Genomic DNA, 25859 nt, shown 5'->3' with positions numbered 1-25859 from the left:
TTTTTATAATATTCTAAATTAGACTCATGCTCCAAAACAATCTGCAGAAAGGGAAAGATGGGTTCAGCAGGATAGAGGGAGAAGTGGCCCTCTCTCTGCACCTCATGAACGCACGCAAAGGTTGCTCCTCCTAGGACACCTATTAACACCGCTGCTCCATTTCCGCATGTGTAAGATCTCCACATGCCTTTTGATGGCTGAGTGGTGCTACTCGGGGACATGACAGTTTGAATTTGATAGCATGACTTAGTATAGCTTTACCATACTAAGGAGTGTGATAGAAAACCATAATCCGCAAATGTCAATCAGGTCAAATTGGTCAAAAAAAATCAACAGAAACAAATAAAATCTGTATAGAAGCATGCCGACTGGCATGGAACAAGCTTAAGTCTTTTATTAAAGGAAAATAAAAGTTCTCACCACTCAGAATACCATAGAGGCACATGTTAAATTGCATGCATCCATCTGGATTTGCAAATACACATTCACCATAAGACAGGCCTAGGACAATGCAAGTAAGTAGCTAACTCTCAGTGCTAGTAATCTTGGGCCAAGTCTACATAACCAGGAGCTTTATCAATTAAGTTTTTCATAATAGGAATGCACGATTTTACTTTTACCAAAACAATAAATTCAGTGCTCACATGGTCCTGTCCTCATTAGGAGGAAACTGAAAATGAAGACACGGTAAGAGGTAAGAGTGTGAGACTGGGGTCAGCGTGGGTGACCTATGACATCATGGTGTAAGACTAGGGGTCACCGTGGGTGATCTATGACATCATAATTCAGGAGCACGGCAGGAACTGTGGAGCTCTAAACATGGAAGGAGCTACACATGCATTGCCTGTGTTTTCGTGCCCATGCTAAGGGATGGATGGTTTTATGAAGGTGCAGAACAAGATTAAAGGAAGCAATCTTTCCAAAACAGGGTATAGTGGTGGAAGCCTCTATCTATCCTACTTCTCAGGGCCACTGCTTAGGACTCCAGTTTAACATCCTCACTGGGGAGGGCCAGGGACGATGCTTCTCATACATTTCTTTGACAGGCACTTTGTTCATACCTGCTTAAATGACTACTAGGTGTGCCCTACCATATATCTCCACCCTCAATGTGTGCCTGGAAGAATAACTTAGCATGTACAAAAAGTCACATGTGTAAAAATGACTACCTGAAGCACTGTCTGTAACTGTAAAAATTCATAGAAAACTATGAAGCAACAGATGACGGATTGCAAAAAATTACAATAGGTTATTACACAGCAATAAAAATAAGGAGTTGTATAAAGAGTGTGGAAACAAATTCAGTGTGTGGGGGAGACAAGGCAGAAACTGCATTAGGTATGACCTTTTAATATATTAATATATTTTATGTTATACTCTGTGTTTGATTAAACTAACATATGCAAGATCAATTTCCAGCAGGCCACCTGTCAGGTTGCTAGGCTGAATTTTCTGCATTATATCCTAAAACATTATATGCCTAAACCTGCATCTGTATGGGAACCGAAGAGAGCTCAGTTGATCGTACACATTCTAATAAAGCTCACAATAGGAGAGCAATTCAGCCAATGGAAATTCAGCCCTGGACTGAGCAGGAAACACAAAGTCAAGGGGGGAAAAACAGCTCAGACCGTCTGAAAGCGCGCTGCCTTGTTTCCCAGTGGGTCTACTTCAGAAAATCCCCCTGTGGACATGTTATCTAATTGGCATAAATAGGCTGCCAAAGCGAAGTCTGAACTTACAAGCAAACTTCAAAAGCAAATTCAGGGTGACAATGTACAGCAAAAAACTCTGGCTACTTAAAGGGAAATTTTAATAAGCATTTGCTATTGCTTAGAGAAGCTCAATATTCTAGAAATACCAAGTGAATTTCCAGAGGGACAGCATTCACTTAATCAAGAGGTTTAAGGGTTAATAACCAAAGGACATAAATCTGCATGAGAAAAAATGAAACTGGCTGTGTCCTGCTGAAGGGCCATATTCATTCCAGAATCTTTCTTACAGGAAATTCAAAGTAAAAATACTGGTTTCCTCAAAAGAGCAAAGATGGCAAAAGGAAGGCATCTTACTCTAGAGCCAGTATGCCTGCTGTGAGAACAGTAACACCTAAACACACACACACACACGCATGTGCACACGAATCCTTACTCATCGAATGTGAAAAATAGACAGTATATCCAAGACTATGTTACACTGCACCAAAGCTTAGCATATAACCCAGAATCACTCAGAATGCTATGCGACAAAAGCTAACACTCAGGAAATCTGATCTTTCTATAATAAATCCAATATAATAATAAATATAAATAATAACTAATAAATATAATAAATAATAAAATAATAAATATGATAAACATAAACAAACCTGAGAATGGTAGATATTTCCTAACATCTCACTTTAAATTGAAAAAAAGATCATTATTTGTTGTTTTACATTTATTATTAATGTAACACAAAATATGTTGTGCTTTTCCCATAAACACTAGTTAATTTTGTAGTTTTTAAACTATATGAGTCAGAGGGTGACTCTAATTTTTATCCTTAACTTCTATTCTCAAGGTCTCTAAAGTTTCCTTTATTCTGACTCTAATCCCCAAATGCACACTGCACAGCAGAGTGTCAGGCGCTCATGAAAAGCCTCCAGTCCTGCATCTGAAAGCTCTTCATATCAAGGTTTGCTACAGGGAAATGATTTGAAAGGTTTAGGGAATCTGGGGCTTCCTGGAAAGATGACTAATCTCACTTACCATGTGCCTATTTGAAGGAGGACATCAGTCCTGAAGACATTACAGCTAATTACAGTCAGTGCATGGCAAAGGCCATTTTTATTTGCCAGCCTTTATAAAGCATTAAAGTGTAGGGTAAGGTGAAACATGCCAACACAGGAAGTTTGAACACATCAACTCACTACCTGACCTTAAATCTACCATTTCATGACTTCCACATACAAGTTGTGACATTCATGCACACGTCTGTATGCACACACACACACACACACACACACACACACACACACTTAGGTTTTTTAAAAAAAAACTGTCCCCAAAATGCCATTTTACACGTATATATTTGTGTTAAACTTTGTAACACAAAACACTAGCTGTGAAGCAGCTGCCCTTCCCCATGCCTCGCAGGTACACTGAGTCAGCCATAAGATGATAACACTTATGAAAATAACCCCACCTCTCACTGCTGAAAACGTTCCTCACAATCTTATTGCTTGTTGTTCTATCAAATAAGAATAGCTACTACGAACACTGTTCATAGAGACTCTGTCCTAGGTCCACCCACCTCATGAACACTTCCCTACAGCCTGAGTAAAGAGTCCCAGAGTCATTCACTTTCCATGACTCTGGCTTTTGTACCAATAGGGCTACAGCGGATGAATCTGATTCAGGAACTGTAAATGTGTGCTGTCAGAATATTTCCAAGTCAACCAAATTTTTAATGTGGTAGCAACTGACTCATCAATTCCAGCAAAGTCTTACCCTACTGTGGACAACATGTTCTTTTAAACCACCCACTGGACACACTTTCTAACACGGTGTCTGGAATCTTCAAGACGTGTTCGTAACTGGTACTGCTAAGTTAAGAACCCAGCTGAAGGGATATCTTGGCCTCACTTTTGCAAAACGACTTTCCCCTGGAATGTTCTCTCACAGTAATCCAGAAACAGAAAAGGATTTTTGCTAAAGCTCCAAAGGTTAAAAGATGTGCGAGCCATAACCATTGCTCCTCTCTCCGGAAGGCTCCCCTCTGGTCTTTCAAGGACTGAAACTTCTACCAAACACTTTCATCTTTCCGAGTACATCAATACACTTTGCTTCTGAATTTTTAAAGCCACACTGTGAGCACCTCATCTCTGTCATCACTATTGGCATGTCCACTTGTGCAGAAGACGCCTTTTATTCTACATAAAGACACACGGGATCATATATCATCAACAACACTAAATGTTTTGCACACTTACTCTTAGAAGCCTGTTTAGCAATCAAGATTCTATTGAGTACAGTCATTACTTGAGGAAGCCAACCTTTGGAGAAGTTCCATAACTTAGCCAGTGTTGAACCTGGACAGAACAGAGGAACCAAAACTGGACCCTGGAAAGCCTGGCTCTCCATGCTGCAGTTACATGTTCAGTGTACAGGGGCCAGCAGAGACTTCACATATCTAAGTAATGAAGCATAATAATCCTCAGCTTGGAGTATTACTGCAACCATACACGCGCCTTCCTGTCTGATCGCTGCTCATCAACATGAACTCTGTTGACTGTCTGTTTGCTGTGTTACAAACAGTATTGCTGGGAAAGATGTACCTAAATGCTACCATTTAGTTTCGACTGATTTTAAGCTTTATAAAAATAGTACTCCCTTGTTACTTGCTCATTTCTACTCAATGCTACACTTCTTAGACTCATATGTGCTGTTCATTTCCACATCAATATGCTATCCTGACATGGCGTGTGACATACATTGTTACCATTATCCTGTTTAAGTTTATATAACTGGGGTGTTCCCTTTTGTTGGTGATTCTAAGCATCGCTGGCCTGAACGTGCTTGTAAATGTCTCCTAGCACAGTCTGCAGGTGGGAAGTTCCTGAGTTTCAGAGTATGGAAGGGGCCACATGTCCCTCTCATCTGATGTGCAGTAGGACTACAGGCTGGGCAAGCATGCTACTTACTGCTGGACTGCTCAGGTTTGTTCTCATAAGGAAGAGGCAGTTGTCCCCTCTCACAGCTTTCCTGACCTGCACTTCATTGATGACTGACAGGACTGCACAGCCTTTGATGGGATCCTAAGCCACTCAGATTTCTTCATCTGGAATGCTGTGTGCATCATATGTTACATTTGCCGCTCTACTGAAATGAAGACATGCTTCACATACTCTAAGTACCAATCACTGTCAGTTATTTGCCTAAGGGAACGGAAGACAAGTGTATCTGCAAGTATTGGAGGTAGGGTGGAGAGAAAGCGGAGGGAAATTTGGTGTTGGGATGAAAACAAAAAAAAAACTAATAAAATTTATATGTATTATTTACATATGCACATATGTATTATTACCAGTTTGAGTTTTGCTGATTCCATTACTTATGTCCCATGATAAACACTTGTTCTGAACTTTAATGCAGTTAACTTTGACAGTGTCCTTTTTTGTATGAACAGATTCAATTTTATTTTAGAGAAGCTTCTACAATCGAAAGTAATATACTTTTTCTTTCTCTCTCTGTATGTATATGTATGCGTGCATGTGTGTTGTGTTCATTTTTATGAGCATCCATATGGATGGCATTTTGGGTACCATTCCTCGGGAGCTGCCCATTTCTTTGTTAAGACAAGGTCTTGGACCGAGATCTGGGTTCACTGTCTTGCTAACAAGCTCCAGCAATCCACATGCCCTAACCCCCAGAGCGGGAACTGCAAGTGTGTACCACCTGACATTCGGTGTAGGAGTTCAGGATCAACCTCTTCTCTTGTTTGTAGGGTAAGCCTTTTACCAACTGAGCTAACTCTCAACCCTCATCTCAAATGTTTTGTCTTTTACTGAAATCCTTGTAATCATTAGAAAAAAAAGTTAAGAGTGTGTATGAGTTTGAGATTTTTATTATTGTTATTATTATTATGGCTATTCATCTTGTCTCAGAACTATGATTTAACAGAATCCTCCTTCTTTTCCATGGAGACCTACAACACATCACAATCAAGTTTTATTGCAATCCCAGGGTTGATTGCTACACATTGCTGACCTATCCCTATCACAGTATCTTACTAAGGCACACTGTGTATTCTTGAGTCTTTGGATGTGAACTAAGTTTAAGATCAATCTTGTTGAGTGGCTTAGATTGTCTTGTGGAAAATCTGGCCTTGGAACAATTGTGACCCTGCCAATCACTTGAGGGTAAATGCCTGACTCCTTGCTATGTGAGCCTGTTTTTGCTGGGTTTTCTTCAATGTCTTCTATGCAGTTTGTGGCTATCCAAAAGTCTTTTATATAATTTGTTCAATTTAGTCAGTAAAAGTTGTACCACTAATAAATAATATCCTATTCTACCTTTCACTTATAAAACTACTCAGCCCACTTTCCTTCTTGACTCAAGTTTAGTAAGTTACATTTTTCTTACAATTTCTCTGTCTCACCTAGCTATCTGTCATGCAGCACTTCACAATATATTACAGGTTTTCAAAATATCTGCAGAAACTATAATTTATTAGCAACATCTTTGCTGCTGCTGTTTCCAATGCCACTAATTTGGGCTCATACTTTTGTCAAGTTCTCCTCTTTATTTTCTGCAGTTAACACTGCTCATTTTCTGTGTCAAATTAGATGCCTAGCTGGTTAATTTTCATGTTTCTTCCTCCTACGGTTCCTTTAATGCAGGTCTATTAAGTATAATTTTTTCTCAGTTTAATATTTTAAAAAACATGTTTCATTCTCACCTTTGAATTTTCTCCCAATTCTCTGAAGGTATTAAGTTATTCCTTCATTTTGGGGGTTTTCTTTGTGGCTGCTGAGCTATCTGCTGTATTACTTCCATACAGGTGATCCTCTGTGCTTCTCTGTATGGTCCTCCCAACTCATCCTCTCAGTCCAACTAGGTTTTATATCTTTAAACTTTTCCTTTTTATCTTTAAACTATAGAATTCCATAGTTTTGTCTCAAGTTTCACAGGGCAGATTGTCTTTTCATTTGTCTTTTATTTTGTTTCGCTTTGTTTTTGAGATGAGGTCTCTAGGTGCCCATGTTGGTCTTGAACTCATGACTTAGCCACTAATCTTGAACTTCTGATTCTCTTAACTCAACTTCCTGAAAACTGGGCTTACAGGCATGAACCACTGTTCTTTCTATGTAGCTAATGCTTCTTTTTCTTCTGATCACACTATTTTTCCTGTTTCTAGAGTGCAGGTGACCTCTAGAAAGTTAATCCTAAGTTTTCCACTGTGCTGTCTCTAGGAGCACAGTGAGACTGAACATTCATTTCTTGTTCTGTCCTCCAGACCTTCAGTCTCTCTCTTTAGTTTTTAATCTCCTGTCCCTGTGTTCTGCTGCACTCTTGATAAATTCTCTATTTCACCATTTGTCTCTTCAATGATGTTTAATCTGTCTAACCACAAAATCTTTCATCTTTCTCAGCCCTTCCTTGGGTGTATTTCATGTGTGTGTGTGTGTGTCTGTGTCTGTGTGTGTGTCTGTGTCTGTGTCTGTGTGTGTCTGTGTCTGTGTGTGTCTGTGTGTTGTGTGTGTGTCTATGTGTTTGCCCTTGTGTCATGTTGTGTTTCTAATTCTAACAGGTGTTTTGTTCCTAAAAATGAGTATTTATTTCTCAAAGCTGTTTGCTCCCTAGGGTATTCTGTACCTGGTTCACTTTCTTTTATGGGTCTTTTATGGGTCTTTTTTTTTTTTAATTTCTTTAAGCATTTCACATGTGGTTGTTTACACAATATATAGAATATAGACAAAGGAGGTGCCTACAGAACTACACGTTTCTTCATTTACCAGCAGAACAAAGTGTTCCCTCAAAGACTTAACTTCTGCCAGAAGGCAGGTGATACCATCCTCCTATGAACACATTAGACATGTCTTTTATATATCAAACGTCCAAATTACTTTTTTAAACCATCACATGGGCTACACTGCCCTTCCTTACACTGCTGAGCAGGGTCAGAAGCACAAGCCCCTTTCCATGGTGCCCAAGTGCAGGCACAAGCTTTGTTTTCCCAACACTTAGCCTTCCGTTCATCTGCCTCCGCTTTCAGTTGAGACCACAGCGGAACATTAAATATAACCTATGTTTAAAGCAGAACCTGTCCCACAGAGTGTCCCACCTTTCGTAATAGTAAAAGCAGGGTCCTTGTCTGTTACCACATACTGGATCCTAAAGACCACCACCACTGTCAATCAAATAACCAAACTCATCTCACTGCTCATATGTAGACACCGTGGGGAAGATAATCTAAAGCAAAATTAATTTCATAAAATAAGCAATTTTCTCATGAATTCGAAGAAAACTTCAAAATATCTATTTGAATCTCTCTCCCTTTTGCCCCTCCCCCAGCGGGGCTTAGGGGTTGTTGCTGAATTCAAAGTCTTAAGCACCTTAGGCAAATACTATAGCACTGAGCCACATTCCCCAGCTCTCTAGTTAAGTTGCACCATGTAATTCACCTGAAGTATCTAAGGGCTTGGAAGTGAGTGGGATAAGGCACTGTGTACAACACTCCTCAACTCCACTGAGGGCGGGTGGGCTCTGCCTTCTCGTCTCCTAAACACAAAGAAGAAAGAAGAAAACAAGAACACCGCTGGACCTTTACTAGAGTAGGTTTGACAGGTATCAGCCCAACCTTCCAGTAAGACAAAGTCAGGCTCATCACATTCACATTCGTCCTTCTGGTCAACCTCTGTTAAGGCCCAGTTTTATCACACTGCATGACAAGCACTGAGACCAGAAAAACAAACAGGGAGGTCCCAAGTCTTAACCAACTCCACAGTCCTTCAATGCTTCTGCCATCTGACTGCAGCTTAAGTAATGTTTTCTTTCAAAAGCACTGAAGTCAAAAGCAGGAATCCAAGTCTTAGCTACTGATTTAAAACCCACTTGGTCTTCATGCTACTCAGTATCTCTTCTTTTGATCATTAACCTTGCTCATAAACTTGACTGGATTTAGAAAGGCTCTGCAGCTCGTGAGCCACATCACTGGAGGGTGGGGTTGGCTGTGAAGGTTATTTCCGAAGAGAGGAAGATTCACACTGAAAGTAGTGATGGTACCCATGTCTAAAAAAAAAAAAAAGGAAAAAAAAACCAACTGAATGCTGAATTCCCCTCTCTCTCTCTCTCTCTCTCTCTCTCTCTCTCTCTCTCTCTCTCTCTCTCTCTCTCACACACACACACACACACACACACACACACACACACACACACACACTTCAAATTGTTGGATGTCCAGGTGGTTCACAGAATTTGTTCTTAAGTGGTTAGGATTACTGCCTCAATCTTGTCTATTTATTGACAAACAAAATGATCACATGCATTTAGACAGCACGCAGGGATACATGGATGACGTAATCTGTATCAACTGGCCCAGCCCTGCAGCCCTGCAGCCCTGCAGCCCTGCAGCCCTGCAGCCCTGCAGCCCTGCAGCCCTGCAGCCCTGCAGTCCTGCAGCCCTGCAGCGTGTCCTGAAAGACAAAGGATCAACACCCTACTCTACCTCTCTATTGCCTCTTCGATGCCTTGGTCATGATGAGGCAGCTTCAGCACTAAGGACAATATCTAAGATCTCTTTCAGGTCTTCAATTTCCAGGTTCTTATGGTCTCAATTTCCAGATACTTAATCATTGACTAGTCTGCACATTAAAAACTCACCCATATAAAGAGGCCAGACCATTTCCAAAGTCTCTCTTGATGGCCCAATGAAAACTCTCCATGTCACTGCCTCCTACATTAGTCTCTTCAATATCTTCTGGGCCTTCTGGAGATGGTGGAGGTAAAGGTCTGTGCTACTAGCATCAGTGACATCAGAGGCAACTTTAATCAGGATGATGAGAGCACTGCTAATGCCAAAAGAAGCCACGGTTTTGGGAGATTCCACAGCTCTGACAGAACGCTACCAGGAAGATTGATGTTAAGCCTAGCAATGAGGCTCAGACGCTCCAGCAACATGCAGAGTTCTAAGGGAACACTGAGTGCCAAAGGGGTCAGAGCGAGACAAGCAGCAGATACAAGGTGAGCATTTTAGTTACCACTAGATAATCATTAGCAAGATTATGTGAGCATTCAGCAAGATCTCACGCTCTGCCCTGAGTTTAGCAATGTGGTCCCTACCAACCCAGGAAGCAGGACATGGTGAGGCTATCCCTGTAACACACATCATCACCACCTGGCCTGCTTCCTGAAGGAGCTATGTTAGTCACACTTGGCTCCTGTGACATATAACTAAGATGTTCAGCTTTTTAAGAAGAAAGGGATTACTTTGGCTCATGGTTTCAAAAACTTTTGTTCACAATCACTTGGTCGGGTTGCCTTCAGGCCTGTGGCATCACAGCAAGCCATGATATGAAGAACAGGAAAGCTGCTCACCTCATGGTGCCCAGGAAACCAGAAAGAGAAGCAAAGGCAGAGACAGAAAACCACTAATATCCAACTACCCACTTCAATAGTACACACCAACCATATCCCCTGTGAAAGAAACCCAGTCAGTCTCCATCTTAAGGGGACACACACCAATCCCTTTGAAACAGCACCACAAAGAATTGCCTCTCAAAGGTACACCCACCCATCAGGTCTCTTCTGAAAAAAGGTCCCACATGCACCAGCCTCAACTCTCTGCAAGCCCCACCTCTTAAAGGTACCACACCCTCCCAACAATGCCACTCTGGTGAGAAGCCTTTGAATCACTCCGGACATCACATTCCAGATCCCAACTTTAATAGTCCATTCTCCAGATCTGCTGACCATGACTCTCCAGGTACAGGGCGTGGCTATAGGCTGTCAATCTCAAAACCACTTTCTGTGAGGAAGGGACGAGAAGGGGAGAGGCAAACATCTACTTGAGAGGTAGTAAGGAGAAACAGTGGGAGTGCCATAGAAACAGCATCACAGAAGACTTTAAGGCATTGGTTCTCAACCTGAAGGTCGCAACCCCTTTGGAGGTTAAACAACCCTTTCACAGGGGGTCACGTTTCAGATATCCTGCATATCAGATATTTATATTATGATTCATAACAGTAGAAAAATTACAATTATGAAGCAGCAACAAAATAATTTTATGGTTGGGAGTCAGCACACCATGAGGAACTATAGTAAAGGGCTGCTGTGTTAGGAAGGCTGAGAGCCACTGCTGCAAAGAAAGACTGATTTAGAGGTACTTATCACTGAAGAGAGAGAGTCCGCCAAGGGCTGGCTTGTACTGAATGACTAGAGAATGGCAAGAACTTAAAAATTCATCAGCCATGAAGAAATCAGAATCTCACAATTAAATCAGAAACAGAAACAAATAATAGTGATTCTGAATCAACTTCAGTGGCTCAGAGTCCGGAGAATGAAGAGTTTTACATAAAAACAAGATCACTGCTGCTGGGTTACTGCGTTCCACACACAGAAAGAGAGCGGGGGTGACCGACACTCAGTAACCTTTATCATCAATATCCTCAAAACACAAAAGGTGTTTGTGACGTTGAAATGCTTCCGTATGCTCACGTGTACAACGTCCAATCCCTCCCCTACTCGGCACTCCCACATTCACAGTAAGATCAAGAAGGCTGCAGGAAGTCCCGGGTTACAAGACAGATGCACTGGATTTAAATGGTCAGCTTCAAAACAAAAACCAGGAAGTTGGGAAGGTAAGCCTGGTGGTTTGTCCCAGGTGCAGAGCCAGCCAAGGTCATCTCAAGACAACAGTTATATAGAATGGCCTGAATAATGGTTTTAGTGGGGGGGGGTGGGTAAGGAAAATGAATTTTTCATCTCTAAAAGACACAAGTGCTAAAGATCAAAGGTGCCCGGAGTCATGAAGCCAGCATATGACCACAGCAGATAACATCGGGAAGGTCCCTGTGGATGCAGACCATGCCAGACACCAGGGCCAGCAGAGGCTGGCCGGGGCCTCTGTAATGAGCCCTGGAGAGGCATGAGCTAGGGGATGATGGAAGGGCCTGGCCAGCATTCTCCAGCTTGCAGCTGCTGTATCATTTGTTTGCTCTGGACAGAGGAGATTACAGCGACACAGCAATGAGAAAAAATACCTCGCAGCACTCTATGGACAGCGGGTCCCCACACTCGGCCTAATTCCTTATCCAAAAACTAAGCTGCAGGACAAGACAGCCCATAGTCCCTCACTGCCAATCTCCGATGAGCAGGTCAGTTAAGCGACAGCACGCTAGAATCTTTTCCTCTACTTACCAACAGTTTCAAGGTTGGAAATCACTCTACAAAATAGCTAAGTACAGCTCTAGGAGAAAGTCAAAATAACCCAAAGCTGCATCACTGACTGCAATGCCAAATACTGAATACTACACATAAGATGGCTCATCCTGTCAGTGTAAATAAGGTGGTACTTACAAATGTGTGTGCCTGTGTAAACAGTGTCTGTCTGTCTGCTTGTCTGTGTAAGCAATGTGTGTCCATCTGTCTGTCTGTATAAGCAATGCTTCTCTGTCTGTCTGTCTGTCTGTATAAGTAAGGTGGTACACCCTGCTGCTGTCTGTCTATGTAAATAATATCTGTCTGCCTGTCTGTGTAAGTAATGTGTGTCTGTCTCCCTGTCTATATAAGTAATGTGTGCCCGGCTGCCTGGCTGTGTAAGTAATAAGGTGGCATACTATGTCTGTCTGACTGTCTGTATAAGTAAGATGTGTCTGGCTGGCTGTCTATGTAAGTAATGTGTCTGGTTGTCTGTGTGTCTAAGTAAAATAGTTCTTGCCAAGGACTCCAGACTCAGATGTAGATTTAAATAAAATGTCTTACATTTTAAGAATCAGTAAGGGACTATTCATCAATAATTATAGGCCATTTTTTAATACAACAGTGTCATTCCTTGGAATATATCCTAACAAATAGATAACATTTAAGAAGTAATGCACACGTGGTAATGTTCATCCCTTTGTAGTTAAAAGAACCAATTAATCATTCTTGCAGTGGAATATTATGTAGCCATTAAAAAGATGATGAAAATCCCTTGACACATAAAGTTATGTACCAACATCTGAAAATGTGACAGTGACTGATAGACCCCAGCTTCGCTCTTTGGAGAAATGACTCCTTGGGATGCACTTAGGGTCTCCTGCAGATGGAGGGAGGAATACTTCCAGTCAGAGAGTGTAGCAGGATACGTGAAGACTCCAAGGTCAACAGACCTGGAGAACTATGGCTGGAAGGTTAAAAGTTGCCACATAGTTGAAGATTCTGGTGGTTGAGCCTACAAATCAGTCAGAAGCAACAGTCTGCTAGTTCCACAAGGGGCTCAAGCTGGGCAGCTCACACTGAAGGCTACCTCACAAGTGGGTGGCAGCCCCAGGACCAGCTCTTAAGAGCTTCACCTTCAAGCACATTTAGGTGGCCCTGGCTTTCTCTCACTTAGCTCTCCAGAGCCTTTCCTCTGAGCACTCCTTGATGCTCTGTGTAAGGTCTGCACTTTCCCCTAACCCACAGGCCCTTTCCAGCCTGGCCAGTTCACTCACATCCGCTAACAGACTGGCTCACCAGCCTAAGAAGCATCATGAGGCCTCTGAAGTGTGAACTGAACTGAAGGCCCTCCACATTGCTCAGCTCAAGTGCTGCCTAGCAGGCTGCACAGGGCTCCTTCCCTTTGTGTTTGAGTCTGGGAAAGTAGAAGTTCTCAGACACTTTTAAATCAGCATTTGAACGTGTCAGCAGTAATTAAAGAGCAAGCTTCAAAAAAATTCTGTTATCAAAGCAACCTTAACTAGATCCCTTCGACTTTAATTTGTTTTAAAACGACTGAGTTTCAAAGATCTTTTCTAAAAATACAAAATAATTCTGCCTTTCAAAAAGTTAGTCCTGAATCTCTAATAAGCCAATCACATTTGATTAGCTCTGAACATGGAGAGCCCCGTTCTTGATTCGTTTTCTGTTTCTAAACTTGCTCTACACCTCAGCTCCCCTCAGCACGGTCTCTGACTGGAGGAACAGGACCAAAAAGGGGAACAAGGGCACAAAGTAGGCTTCTGTCCACAGTACTCACTCCGTCCTGCCCCACAATGCTCCACACTTCCTTTCTATCTGTGACTTTCACTTTTCCACCTCCAAAATGTCGAACTCATTTTAAAGATTTTCAAGATTGAGGTGAGGAAAATTTCAAATGATTTCTCCTCAGCGGAGGAGAGGAGAAGGAGATAGGAATGCAAGATTAGGGAGAACTTGAATTAACCTAGCCTAGTACTAGAACACTTAAGTAAGTGAACAGAGAGTGCTTCAGGTGACAGGGGAACACATATGCCCTGCCCAATAGAAGAGGACAGCAAGGAGAACATGCTGGGCGGGAACTAAATGTCAACCCCTCTCCCCCACCCCACCACTAACCACCTTTGTTGAGATGATGATTCTCAACCATCCTACTTTAGGCAAAGGACTCCCAGAAAGTCAGGCAATGAAAGATTTTAAACCTTGAGTCAGCTCCATCCAAATCTTTGCTATGGACCACGAGAAACCCACAGAGCTGAAAGCAACCTCAGAGATCCCCTTGCAACAAATGTTTAGCTGCCTCATGCTCTTGTGATTACACCAGAGGCCTCTCCACCACCACCTTAGTTCCTGAACGTTCCTTGAAAAATACCTACAGGTACAGAGCTGAGCACTGAGTACAGGAACAAACAGGGCACTCACTGTTCCTATGCCCACGGGACTCACGGGATGCCACCTGGCAGAGTCTAAGGGTGTAAACTCCACAAGACATAGTACAACAGAACCGGGTTACAGGGCCACAGGGTCACAAGGTCACAGGACCAGGGCAGTGCAAACAGAAGACTGAGGAACGACTAGGGCTGCAGGAGAACTGAGAAAGCTTCTACCCAGAGTTGCAGCATTAGTCAGCAGCTCGGTCTTTTTGTCTTAGTAACAAAAACACCTGACGGAAACAACTCCGGGGAGAGGAGTCGATTTTTGGATCACAGTTAATAGGGACACAGTCCCTCATGATGAGAAAAGCACGGCTGTGCAGAGGCTCAAGTCAAATGCCTGTTATAGTTCTAAAGAGTGGGAAGCAAAAAGCTCAGGCAGGAAACGGGATGGGCTCCTACCCTCAAAATCCACCCAACATTAAACTTCTTCCTCCAGCTAGGCCTTGTCTCCAAACTTTCCAACTCTAACCACTTGCCACCATGCAAATGACCAAACACAAGAAGTCTGTGTAAAGACACCTCACATTGAAGTACAGATTGGTTTAGGGGCAGCTTTCTGAACCAGGGGACCAGCAGAGAACCTTCGTGGAAAACACTTGTGAAATTCCCATGTTCTATTTCCTGGTGCCAAAGTAAACTCTGTAATGCTATAAACCTAGCAGTGGCTGGGGTGCGCACAGTGGAAACAGCCCAGAAGGATGAAGGGTAGCATTCACCACCCTTTCCTCCCTGTGCTGCTGGCCTCATCCTGAAAGCAGCACCAAGATTTCAAGTAGGAGGTTGTGGGCTGTGGGTCAGGCACAGAGGCTTGCAGACCATGGATGGTAGGTGGGATGTAAGCAAGGATAAGGGCACTTCATCAGCACCCATAATGCAGCCCATTCCAGAAAACGCAGCCATGTATAAAATCTTGAGAAAAGTGAGCAAATCTCGCAAAGGCAAATGGGAAGTGCGGAATACATAGGAACATGCAGACCTCAAGCACATGGTTGCCTTGCAACAGAGCCAATGTCTCTGCCCAAGTGTTTCCTGACTGGAACGCAGTCAGCTCTTGAAAGTTTAAAACCAGCATCTCTTACTTCTAAATTCTTATCACTGTTTCTCCAAACCTCCATACCTAACGAAGCTCAGAGTCTTTAAAAGATACTTCAATCTAAAAGGCACAGCCTTTTCTCCAAGTGAAGATCAGAAAAATCACACAGCACAGCAAACCCAGGGAGCAGAAAAAAAATTAACAACAAAATGTCTGGATTTTATCTTTTTTTTCTTTTGCTTCATCCTCTTCACCGAAAGTAATACTCTATGATGCTTTCCCCTGCTGCTTCCTCTGCCTCACCTCTGTCAAATTCACACACAGCACAAACACTGAGCAAAAGGACACAATCTACAGCAAGTTTTTTTTTTATACAACAGTAAGCGATTTCTGTCAGGTCTGAAATGAACTATTCTCACAGCGCCCCCTAGTGGTAAAAGCACTGTTCCCACCAAATGAAGTCTATTCTAAACTGACCTCACACTTAAGAATGAATGAGAGCCTTCGCCGTCCTTGGAAGACCTGTCCCAGACACTGTGCCAGTCAAATAGTAACCCTAACCATACCGCTCTATGGCTATGAAATGTGAGAAACAGGATGTGTCACCATCACCGTCCTCTCTACGAGCATGTGGCTTCCTCAATGTTATACTAACACATGCAGTTGCTTCTGTAAGAGGAGAGTAAGAAGCACAAGCAGGAAGAGGATTGCAGCCCTGAGCCTATTTGATGCATGTGGGTATCCCAGTTACCTCTCTTGTCAATGTTACACAACCTAGAATCACCCGAAAAGAGGAAACCTCGACTAAACCATTGCCTTAAGAAGACTCACTTGTGGTCATGTCTGAGTGAGACTGCCGTAAGTCTGAGTGATGATTGACATGGGGAGGCCCGTCCACCGTGGCTAGCACCATCCCTGGGCATGTGGACCTGGACTGTATAAGATCGTCAAGCTAGCTGAATACGAGTCAGAGAAAATCAGTCAGCAATTTCTTTATGGTTTCTGCTTCTGTTCCTGACCTGACTTCCCTCAGAGATAGATTGTTACCTGAAAGTCTAAGCTGAAATTAACCCTTTCTTCCTAAGTTGCTTCCCGTCATGATGTTAATCGTATGTGACAGCTGGAATCGAGTTTAGCTTGCTTCTCCTCCTCCTTCAGAGTCACCATACCCAAAGTCCCTCCTGCCTCTGTTCACCCAGCACTAAGGAGTCTTAGAAACCAAGGAACTTTCTGAAAAGAGCCTGATATAACGAAACTGTATTAATTTAATCATGAAATACTGGAAGCATTCCAATCTATCTCTCAAAATTAAGACTTTTGGTTTTGACATGAATTACATAAATTAGCTTTCTTTGGTTTGTTAAAAGAAAATGTAACACGGACTTAAAAAACTTAATTCAAAATAAGAGTGAAAAGTACTTAGACCATTCCCTTCAATTACCCCGCCTGATAAAAGAGCAGCCAACTGACTAACCGGACTACCTCAGTCAGCTTCTGCGCCAAGGCTGATGTTTTCAAACTTCCCTTGGGGTTCTCTAAAACTAACTGCTGCCCTCTACTGGGAAGACATGGAACAAAGCTAAAATCACCTATTTCTTCTGGTTTCAACATCTTAGTGAACTGAGATTTCAGAAGGGAGAAAAGCAACTTTGCAGAAGATTAAAAGTAGTTTCCTGCTTTTTTCAACTAAAAACCCTCAATGGTAGAAGGCTGAGAAGTTGGCTTCGGAGTCACCTTGTCATGATCCTGGCTGCAGTCAAGGACCGGAGTTCCAGGCTCTCAACTTAAAGTCTGAAAACTGGGGCAAATATTAATGGTTCTTTTCCATTTCAAAATCTGGTAATACTTAATACTGGCTTAGCATTCTTATATACACTCGGTTTTTACTTTTTCACAGATATTTAAAAGTAGTTACGGTCTTTAAAAGTAGTTATGGCACCCCTCACCCAGGACAGCACCCGTAAAACAGAAACAAAGAGCAAAGTAGTGATGATAAAAGCAACATATGTGATTATAAAATAATAAAACACACTACATGACAACAGCCATTTATTGAAAATTGTGTCCCAACTGCTATGCTATACACTGCCCAATTTTATATACACAAACACAGGAGGATACTGCCTCTATTATTTATGAATGAGAAGCTAAACTCATTATTTAATCACTCATTTAACAAAAAGTGATTTATTAACTAGTGGTGCTACCAAATTCTCACGAGCCACGTCTCCCCTTTCAGATTTTTCAAGCCCTTCTACCACCTGAGATTCGCCCAAACCCACCAGAGATCTACCACGTCTCTAGCTTCCCACCATGACACAGGACCTGCCTCCCCACCACATCCTCAGTGGCCACACACGGCATGGAGACCACCCTACCTGCGTTGAAAGCAGGCAACTAGCTATGCCCATGAGCAGCATCCCTGCCCCTTACTTACCCCATCCAGCTGCTTTCCAGTCCCTTTTCTCTCCTCAGAAGGTAGCAGAAGCAGCATAGACTGGGGAATGAGGATGGAGCCTATGCCTAACTCACCTTACACTTTGGGGGGGCGCGGGGGAGGTCCCTTTCATGCTACCATCTGCAAGCACCTGCCCTCCCTTCCTTTGTGCACAACTGTTTGAAACAAAGAAGGAAACAGACGACAAACCGTGATGTGGAGGCTCCTGAGGAGCACCGCAGTGCACACTGAAGCTCCCCACTCCCGTGCTCTTCCCTAGTGCACATTTCATGGTGACAGAGGTTAGTTCTGGCTCTTATAGGGCAGAAAAGAAAATATGAAGACTGCTGACCAGGCAACAGCAGTGAAATCACAGTTCCAAAGACTAAAGGCTGAGACTTCCTTCCTCCTCTGTGAGCTTCTCCAGGAGCTCTTCCTCCATTCCATCCAGGGAAGACAAGCCATCTCTATCACCCGCCCAAGCTGTGTGCCTATGTGCCTGTAGAACACTCAGTCATCCATAGCCATGAGTGACCCCGTTATTCATGTAACAGCCATGGCATCGTTGTGGACTCAGCATCTGCTTAAGCATCTCCGTTAAGCATGAGGCCAGGCACCCTTGTGCTGGCACTGGCTCAGCCCCAGGCGGCACGGAGTCAGTGATGCTGATGCAAAGAGGTCAGGCTGCTCACTCTGGCCACAGCTATGTCCAGCACAGATGGAGGGAGGACAACACCAGCTTCACTTGCTGCCTAAGTCTGATGCAAATGTACCCTGTATACTACGCATCTCAAGGAATTCCTACCCCGACATTCTATGAATGTACAGCCATAATGATGCAAAACATAAATGTGGCCTTGGGAAAAAAGATGGCATGACCTGGGGGATAAGTATGCTCCTTCCATAAGGGAACAGTGCTTGCAATTTTATGAAGAAGCCGACAGGCGCCACCTAAAGCAGGTAGTCACCATTAAACCTCTGCAGGACGGGAATGAGGCAAGCGGGTGTGCCTCTTCGTAAAATAGACCCAGAATACAGCCTCACTTCTGAGACGCCTGTCAGTCCACTCATGCAGAAATATCAGCTAAGCCTTTATGGAAGGACGTTCTACGGAATAACTGACCTGGATTCTTCAAAAGTATAGCCAGTACAGAAGAGTACTGCTCCATATTAAAGGAAACCAAGAAGCTAAAAGAATTTCCAATTAGATCCTGCAGGGAAACTGACAACACAGGAAAATCAACAAGTTTGATTAACAGTGGAGAAGTACAGAATACAACATAGAGAGCAGTGCTGACTTCACGCTTTCGGTCACTGTTCTGTTGTAGCGTGGGACACTGTTCTGGTTTTGGGGACACACAAATGTGCAGCTGTGGGCAAAGGACCCTTTGTGCCCTTGTGTGCTAAGTGTTCAAACTGCTCAGGGGAAAGAGGGAAAAAGAAAATATTTGCAGAAAGTTGTGTGGTCTTCTTCTAAGTTTCTTGCAAGTTTGAAATTATTTCAAAGCAGAAAGTGAAAAAAATACATAAGGCACCACAGAATTAAAAACTGTGAACTGTACTTTAAAAAAAAAAGATTTATTTATTTAATGTGTATGAGTACACCATTGCTCTCTTCAGACACACCAGAAGAGGGCATCAGATCCCATTACAGATGGTTGTGAGCCACCATGTGGTTGTTGGGAATTGAACTCAGGACCTCTGGAAGAGCAGTCAGTGCTCTTAACCACTGAGCCATCTCTTCAGCCCCAAACTGTAATTACTCCTACCTACTGATTCCTAAACACACTCTAGAATCAAATAAGGAATCAAATAAGGTCAATAGTTTTAGGTCTTTAAAATACAGAAACAATCTTACAGATCGAGAAAAGAAATTTGTAATGTTTGTGCCCACCTTGGCAGTGCTGAGTTTTGTTTTGGAGACAGAGCCACCTGGCTGGCCTTGAACTCAACATGCAGAGCAGGCTGGTCTCAAATTCATAGGTCTGCCTACCTCTGTTTTGGCCTCCCAAGTGCTAGGATTAAAAGGCACACCACCATCCATGCCCAGCTCTCTTTCTCCTGATATTGACTGGCTAACTACTAGCCATTTCTAACTCTCAATCTGTGAGGTTAGTAAAACGCTAACACAGTCCTTCTAGCATTCCGCTTCCCACCAGAACTCAGCAACCACAGTAAGAAGAACTGTGAATGGTACATCTAGACACAGCTCTTCTCAGTTAAGATCTCCAGCTGACCAGTGACATTTAGTCATCTGTGTGGCTAAGATCCCTGGCCTCCTGCTTTGCCCTGTGTGGGTTTCAGAAAGTACATGAGATGACATGAAACCTTCCTGCTCATGAACAAGGACAAAAGTGAAGCAGAAATGAACTTTCTTAGCTGCATTTCAATTCAGCTCTTGGAGATCATTGTTAGCTCAGAATACGGAAGTAGCTCAGGGTCCAGGAGCATCAAGTACCTTACTACTTTTCATTATGTACCAGGGATCACACCGAATTTCCATGTCAAAGACAAAAAATCAGGGCCAAAGGAAATCAAGATGATTCCTAAATAGTAGGATAGTCCCTAAAGAAGACAAAATGGTAAAAACTGTTTTATAAGGGAAAATGTGTGAATGTGTGTGTGCATGTTTGGGTGCTTATGTGTGTGTGGGGTGTGTGTGTGTGTGTGTGTGTGTGTGTGTAGCGATGGCTACAAGGGATTTTTGGAGAACAATTACATATGTGCCTGTGTATCTTTTAAATATGAATATATATAGAATATGAATAAAATATATATATTATATATATATATATAATATATATATATAATATATATATATATATAAAGAGAGAGAGAGAGAGAGAGAGAGAGGGAGAGAGAGAGGGTGAAATTAAGAGTTCCCATGAAGGAAATGTATTAAATACTGTTTATGACAAATTTAAAATCAACAGAGTTGCAAAATGTCCATAATGCTTTTGCAACAAACTTGTTATTTGATTACTAGCTATAAATGGGTCATCGTTTTATTTAGAAAACAAGAACACACTGGAGTGCATGGAAAAAAAGGAGGAGGGGGGGAGGGCGAGGAAGAGGAGGAGGAGGAGGAAGAGGAGGAGGAGGAAGAGGAGGAAGAGGAAGAGGAGGAGGGGGGGGAAGGGGAAGGGGAAGAGGAAGAAGAAGATGATCAAGGAGGTCAAGAACCTAGCATCAAGGAGTGATGTCTGAAAAACAAGTCCACACCACTGAAACATGAGTAAAATTGAGGAAACACCACAGGAAACAAGACAGCAAGAAGCTGAGGAGATCCACCTCTGTGTAAGGAAGTCTAAGAATTAAAAATGCTAAATGCCACTTCACCGACTTTAAGGAAAATTTACCTAAGTGCTGTGCAAACCCAGGAAATTTGGAGATATCCTACAGGAAAGGTTTTCACTACACTTGGTAATTCAAATAACATTTGCAGTGGCCTCAGCAGCAAGAGAGCTTTCCAGTGGTGAACATCATTGTGTTTGCTCACCAACAGTCTGATAGGAGGAGAGGCAGGGAGGCTGCTCTTCTGTAACATGAAGTAACATGAATGCTGGGAGCCTGACACGCAAGGGCAGTAGAAGAATTAATGTTTCCAGCCACATGCTATGGAGAGCAAATGCGACCCTGTGGTGGGGTCTCAGCCGTGCACCTGTCAGCAAATCTCTGCATGAGACGTGTGGTACAGACAGCAGCCAAAGTATACTTGAAAATGCATATGTGACTGGAGAGCAGTCGTCTTTAGGATGCAAAATACCGAGGCCTTTCCTACACGATGCTTAAAAAATTATTAATAATCTCTTTTACTCTTCAGAATTCTGAGATGGAAGGCTACTTTTTGTGGGAAAGATAGATGGCACACTAATGCCTGAAATTAAAAAGTCAGCATCTAAGTGCAGAGTGGTCCACACCAGGAGTCCTGATGCTTGGGAAGCAGAGGCAGAAAAGCAGAAAGCAAAATAGAATAAAATCCAATAAATAATAACAATAACTGACAGACCTAAGACATGTGGTAAGACATGACTGGAACTTCACATCTCTCCAAGTCTCCTGACTGTCCCAAGGTCAATGCAAACTGGGATCTGGGATATACAGCACAGTCAGATGCAATAAAGTATTTGTAAGGGAAGAAAATAAAGTCATAGTCTGAACAGATTCTTCATTTTTTCAGATTGATGAAGATCCACAGGGAAAGTCTGCACCATGTTAGGGAGCCAAGCAGGGTTCATTTTGCTGGAGGTCAGACTGTAAGGTTAGAAATTCAATATTAAGAATCTTGGCCTTTATTAAGCAGAAAGAGCTCTTTTTGTTTCTGTATTTCATTTATCGATCATCATGTTTGTTTTTGCTTAATTTCGAAAGGCACTCCTGAGAATGGTCAAATAGTTAATCTTAAAGCAGGTTCTAAGAAACAGAGAAGAAGAGATTAGAAGAAGAGATTGAAAGAAAGCTAGAAATCCACCACAAATGTCTAGTCAAAAACACAGGCGTCAGACTCTAAACATCTGTCCTTACGCTCACAGCAGGTGTAGTCTCCACCCCCATCAAGGAAAGTTCTTGCAACAGACATCACTACGGAAAACCACACTGGACCAAAGGCAGAGCTGTGAAGCCCAGTCCCAGTGGACACATCTACAAAACACTCCCTCACTGAAGACTCAGGAAACATCGAGGAAGAAGGGGTGGAGACTGTGAGAGCCAGTGATCGGGGAGTTCGCTGTGAGACCGTGTCCCTGGGAATGTCAGAGGCTACACCCATAAAGTCACCAACCTGACTGCCGAGACAGGAGCTGAACAAGGACAACAGCAATAGACATGTTAAGGGCCACAAGGCCTCAACCCAACAGAGAACTGCAGGCAACTGAGGAAAGCTGCCAGTGGGAGAAACAGTCTTCCTCAAGGAAAAACACACCAATTGGTAATCCGATAATACCAAACGGTCAGTCTTGAAAACATATACATACAATTAACACCACATAGACTGAACAGATTATATTTAGGAATGTATATATACATGTATATATATGTATATATCAAAAACTAATGAAAAAAAAAGCCATGAAATTGCAAGAAAACAAGGAAGGATATATGGAGGGTTAAGAGGGAGGCAAGGACAGAGAAGGAGTATATTTTAATCTCAAGAAGTAGAACAAATAACTTTTTAAGGGAAAAAAAAACAGAGGAAGCTAGACCAGAGAAGTGGCTGAGTAGTTAAGAGCACTGGCTACTCTTCCAGAGGACCCAGGTTCCATTCCGAGCACCCGCATGTTGGTTCACTGTCATCTGTAACTTCAGTTTCAGGACATCATCTATCCTCTTCTGGCCTCCACGGGCACCAGGCATGCACACACAGTGCACAAACACACGTGGAGGCAAGACATCAATACACATAAAATAATCATTTCATACAAACTTTCAAAACAGAGGAGGAGCCGTGTACAGTAACCACTGCTGCGTGCCTGGAGTCCAAGCACTTGTGGCGAGGCGAGGGGTGTGTGTGGGGGGGAAGGGGTTGTCATGAAATTGAGGCTAGCCTGGGCTACATGGCAAAACAAGAAAGGAAGGGTGGCAATTAGGGCAAAAGAAAGGAAGGTAGAAGGGCTGTGGTGTTGTCGGAGAGCTACGAGACACTCTTGAGATGGCGCAGGCTCGGTAGGAAGGAGGTGCCACATAACTCTAGTGTACAGAGACTGGGGGAAGAGGTGAGACGTGCAGCAAGGACAGAAACACAAAGCACAGAGCCAACAAGCACTATCGGTCCTGGCAGATATCGGCTATAGAAGCTGGCAGAGGCCTGGCAGCTTTTTTCACCTCGGGATGACATTTTGGACATGTGATCAAAGGACCCCGGGCTAGAGTCCAATACCACCCAAGGAATAGACTCAGGCTCCTCTCTCTCTCTGTCAGCTATTAGAAGACCTCCATCTCTGCCATCTGTCCAGCCCCCAGGGTACATAATTTAATTACTAATATTTGATATTAAATTTAAAACCAAGTAACCAAACTGATGGCTACAGTTCATTGGATTTCATCCATATTATAATGAAATCCATAACAATCCGTAATAGGTAAATACGTATATAATTACATGCTATTTTGAGACTAGAAAACCTGAAAACCTGTAGATACTCTAAACTTGGTGAACATAAAGTAGACTACAAAAGGATTACGAGTCTTTTATGAGAAATGAATTCTATCCCACAGATATTCAACCAACCTTTACAATCAAGTGTGGGGTTGGAAAATGGCTCGGTCAATAAAAATTGGGGATCTGAGTCAATGCAGTTAGCACTGACCAAAAAAAAAAAAAATCCAGACACAGTAGGGTACAAATGTAACTCTAATGTTGGTTTGCAGTGAGGTAAAGAATACTGACAATTCCATCCCTGGAGCTAGCTCACCTGGAGCTGGCCACCCAGTCTAGACAAGTCAGTGAGCTTCAGGTTCAGTGAAAAATAGTGTCTCAGAAACCAAGTGAAGAGAAATTGAGGAAAGACACTTGCCATTGGTCCCCGGCCTCCACAAGCACATGTACACACATAAACAAACACTGGTGACTATTCTGTACATCACGCATATGAAACATGTTTTCATTTCATCATTCCAACTAGGTTTTAAGACTGACAACTTCACTTCTTTTTTAAAAACCTACAGGAAAGAAATATAGCTATCTCAATTCATAATTTAAACCTTGTCAGCATCCAGAGCCTCTAAAAAAAGAGCTGCTGTATGCAAAACTGAAACCATGCAAGCTTCATGCTGTCTCCGTGGCCAGCATTGAACAGTTCCCTGAGAGAACCAGAAGAAAAACCCATTATCAGTCATGGGAATCAGGTAATCTCTGCACTATGAGCCAGAGTATGCAGGAACCTTGAAAACTTCTTCCTGTTGCTTTAGTGTTTTCATTTCTAGCTGGGAAGAGGACCCTTCAGGGTGATGGGGGCAGGTGGCGCTTACCTTCTTGGCTCTTTGGGCTATGTCTGGTGTTCTTGTCAGCAGCTTCTCGATCAGGTACTCTCTGTTCTGCAAAACAAATGACCCCATCAGTTTAGCATCGAATCAGATGCATGCAAATTCTCAGCCATATCAAAATAGCAGATTTGATTTGAGGGTTTCAAGCATGTTACCTTGGCTTTCTGGAAGAATTTGCATTTTAAAAGTTCTGCTGCTGTGGGCCTGAAAGATCAATAATAAATTAGAGTTGAAACAATCGCCACATAATAAATATACTGCCTTGATGCTACAGTGTAACCTTAGAGCATTTCTGGATGACTGATCTTAGGGCAAGCAAAATCAACCAAGCTAGTCACAAGCTGGCACTGAACAAAGCAATGTCGGTTTTCTAGTTCTTTCCAAATTCCTCTACTGCCAAACATATAAACTCTTGTGAGTTAAGGTTTGGGCACAATCAATTTTCCAGCCTCCGTCCTTATACTTCAGTACGTCAACTTTGGCGTTTCTGAAAGTTGGCAGAGAAACTGCTGGGAGCTAAATTCCTATGTTATTAAGAAGCCTTACCAACTGCAATATGACCTTGTCAAAGGATTGACAGAGTGGACTTTGTTCTGTCACTACCCAGGAGCAGCATCTACGGAGAAGGGCTCACCGGTAGGCAGATCCTGTGTGCCACCTCAGTCTGTATAGTATTGAAATGACTGTTTCAACTGTGTATGGACCACTTTTTATTTTTCAAGGAAATTTAAAATGGCATGATGATCAATAAAATGCAAATTCACTTAAAAGCATTTCTGGATATGTCTACTTCCTTATGGTATCATGTGACCTGCTTCTCTATGTCCCATAAACTTAAAGTCAGGTCCAGAAGGCTCAAAGACTTTTCATCATGCATATGAATGGTGACAAGGCTGCCCATAAAATTACACATCTAGAAACCTTTCCGATTGCAGAGTTTGGACAGGAGGTGCATAACTGCTTGAGTGTTTGTAAACACTCCAAAATTCAGAAGCCTCTGAAATTCAAAGCACAGTTTGGATCTATCCTCCCCAAGCTGTGCTTTCACAGACAGTCAT

At 42.7% G+C, this 25859-nt stretch overlaps 1 protein-coding gene across 1 annotated transcript in view; it reads right to left on the bottom strand.

Moving 5' to 3' along the window:
* The window catches only part of Stk39 (serine/threonine kinase 39), a 266502-nt gene that overhangs the window by 131118 nt on the left and 109525 nt on the right, over window positions 1-25859 (bottom strand). Inside the window, exons 9-10 of the mRNA XM_028762995.1 lie at window positions 24957-25005; window positions 24787-24852 (exon numbers count right to left, since the gene is read on the bottom strand). Of these exons, the coding sequence (XP_028618828.1) occupies window positions 24787-24852; window positions 24957-25005 (115 nt within the window). The remainder of the gene's footprint in view (window positions 1-24786; window positions 24853-24956; window positions 25006-25859) is intronic.

Source organism: Grammomys surdaster, unplaced genomic scaffold (assembly GCF_004785775.1).
Source record: "Grammomys surdaster isolate TR1022 unplaced genomic scaffold, NIH_TR_1.0 136, whole genome shotgun sequence".
Classification (NCBI taxonomy): Eukaryota; Metazoa; Chordata; class Mammalia; order Rodentia; family Muridae; genus Grammomys; species Grammomys surdaster.
Note: the sequence above shows the minus strand (reverse complement) of the source record. Positions and strands in the feature narration are given on the sequence as shown.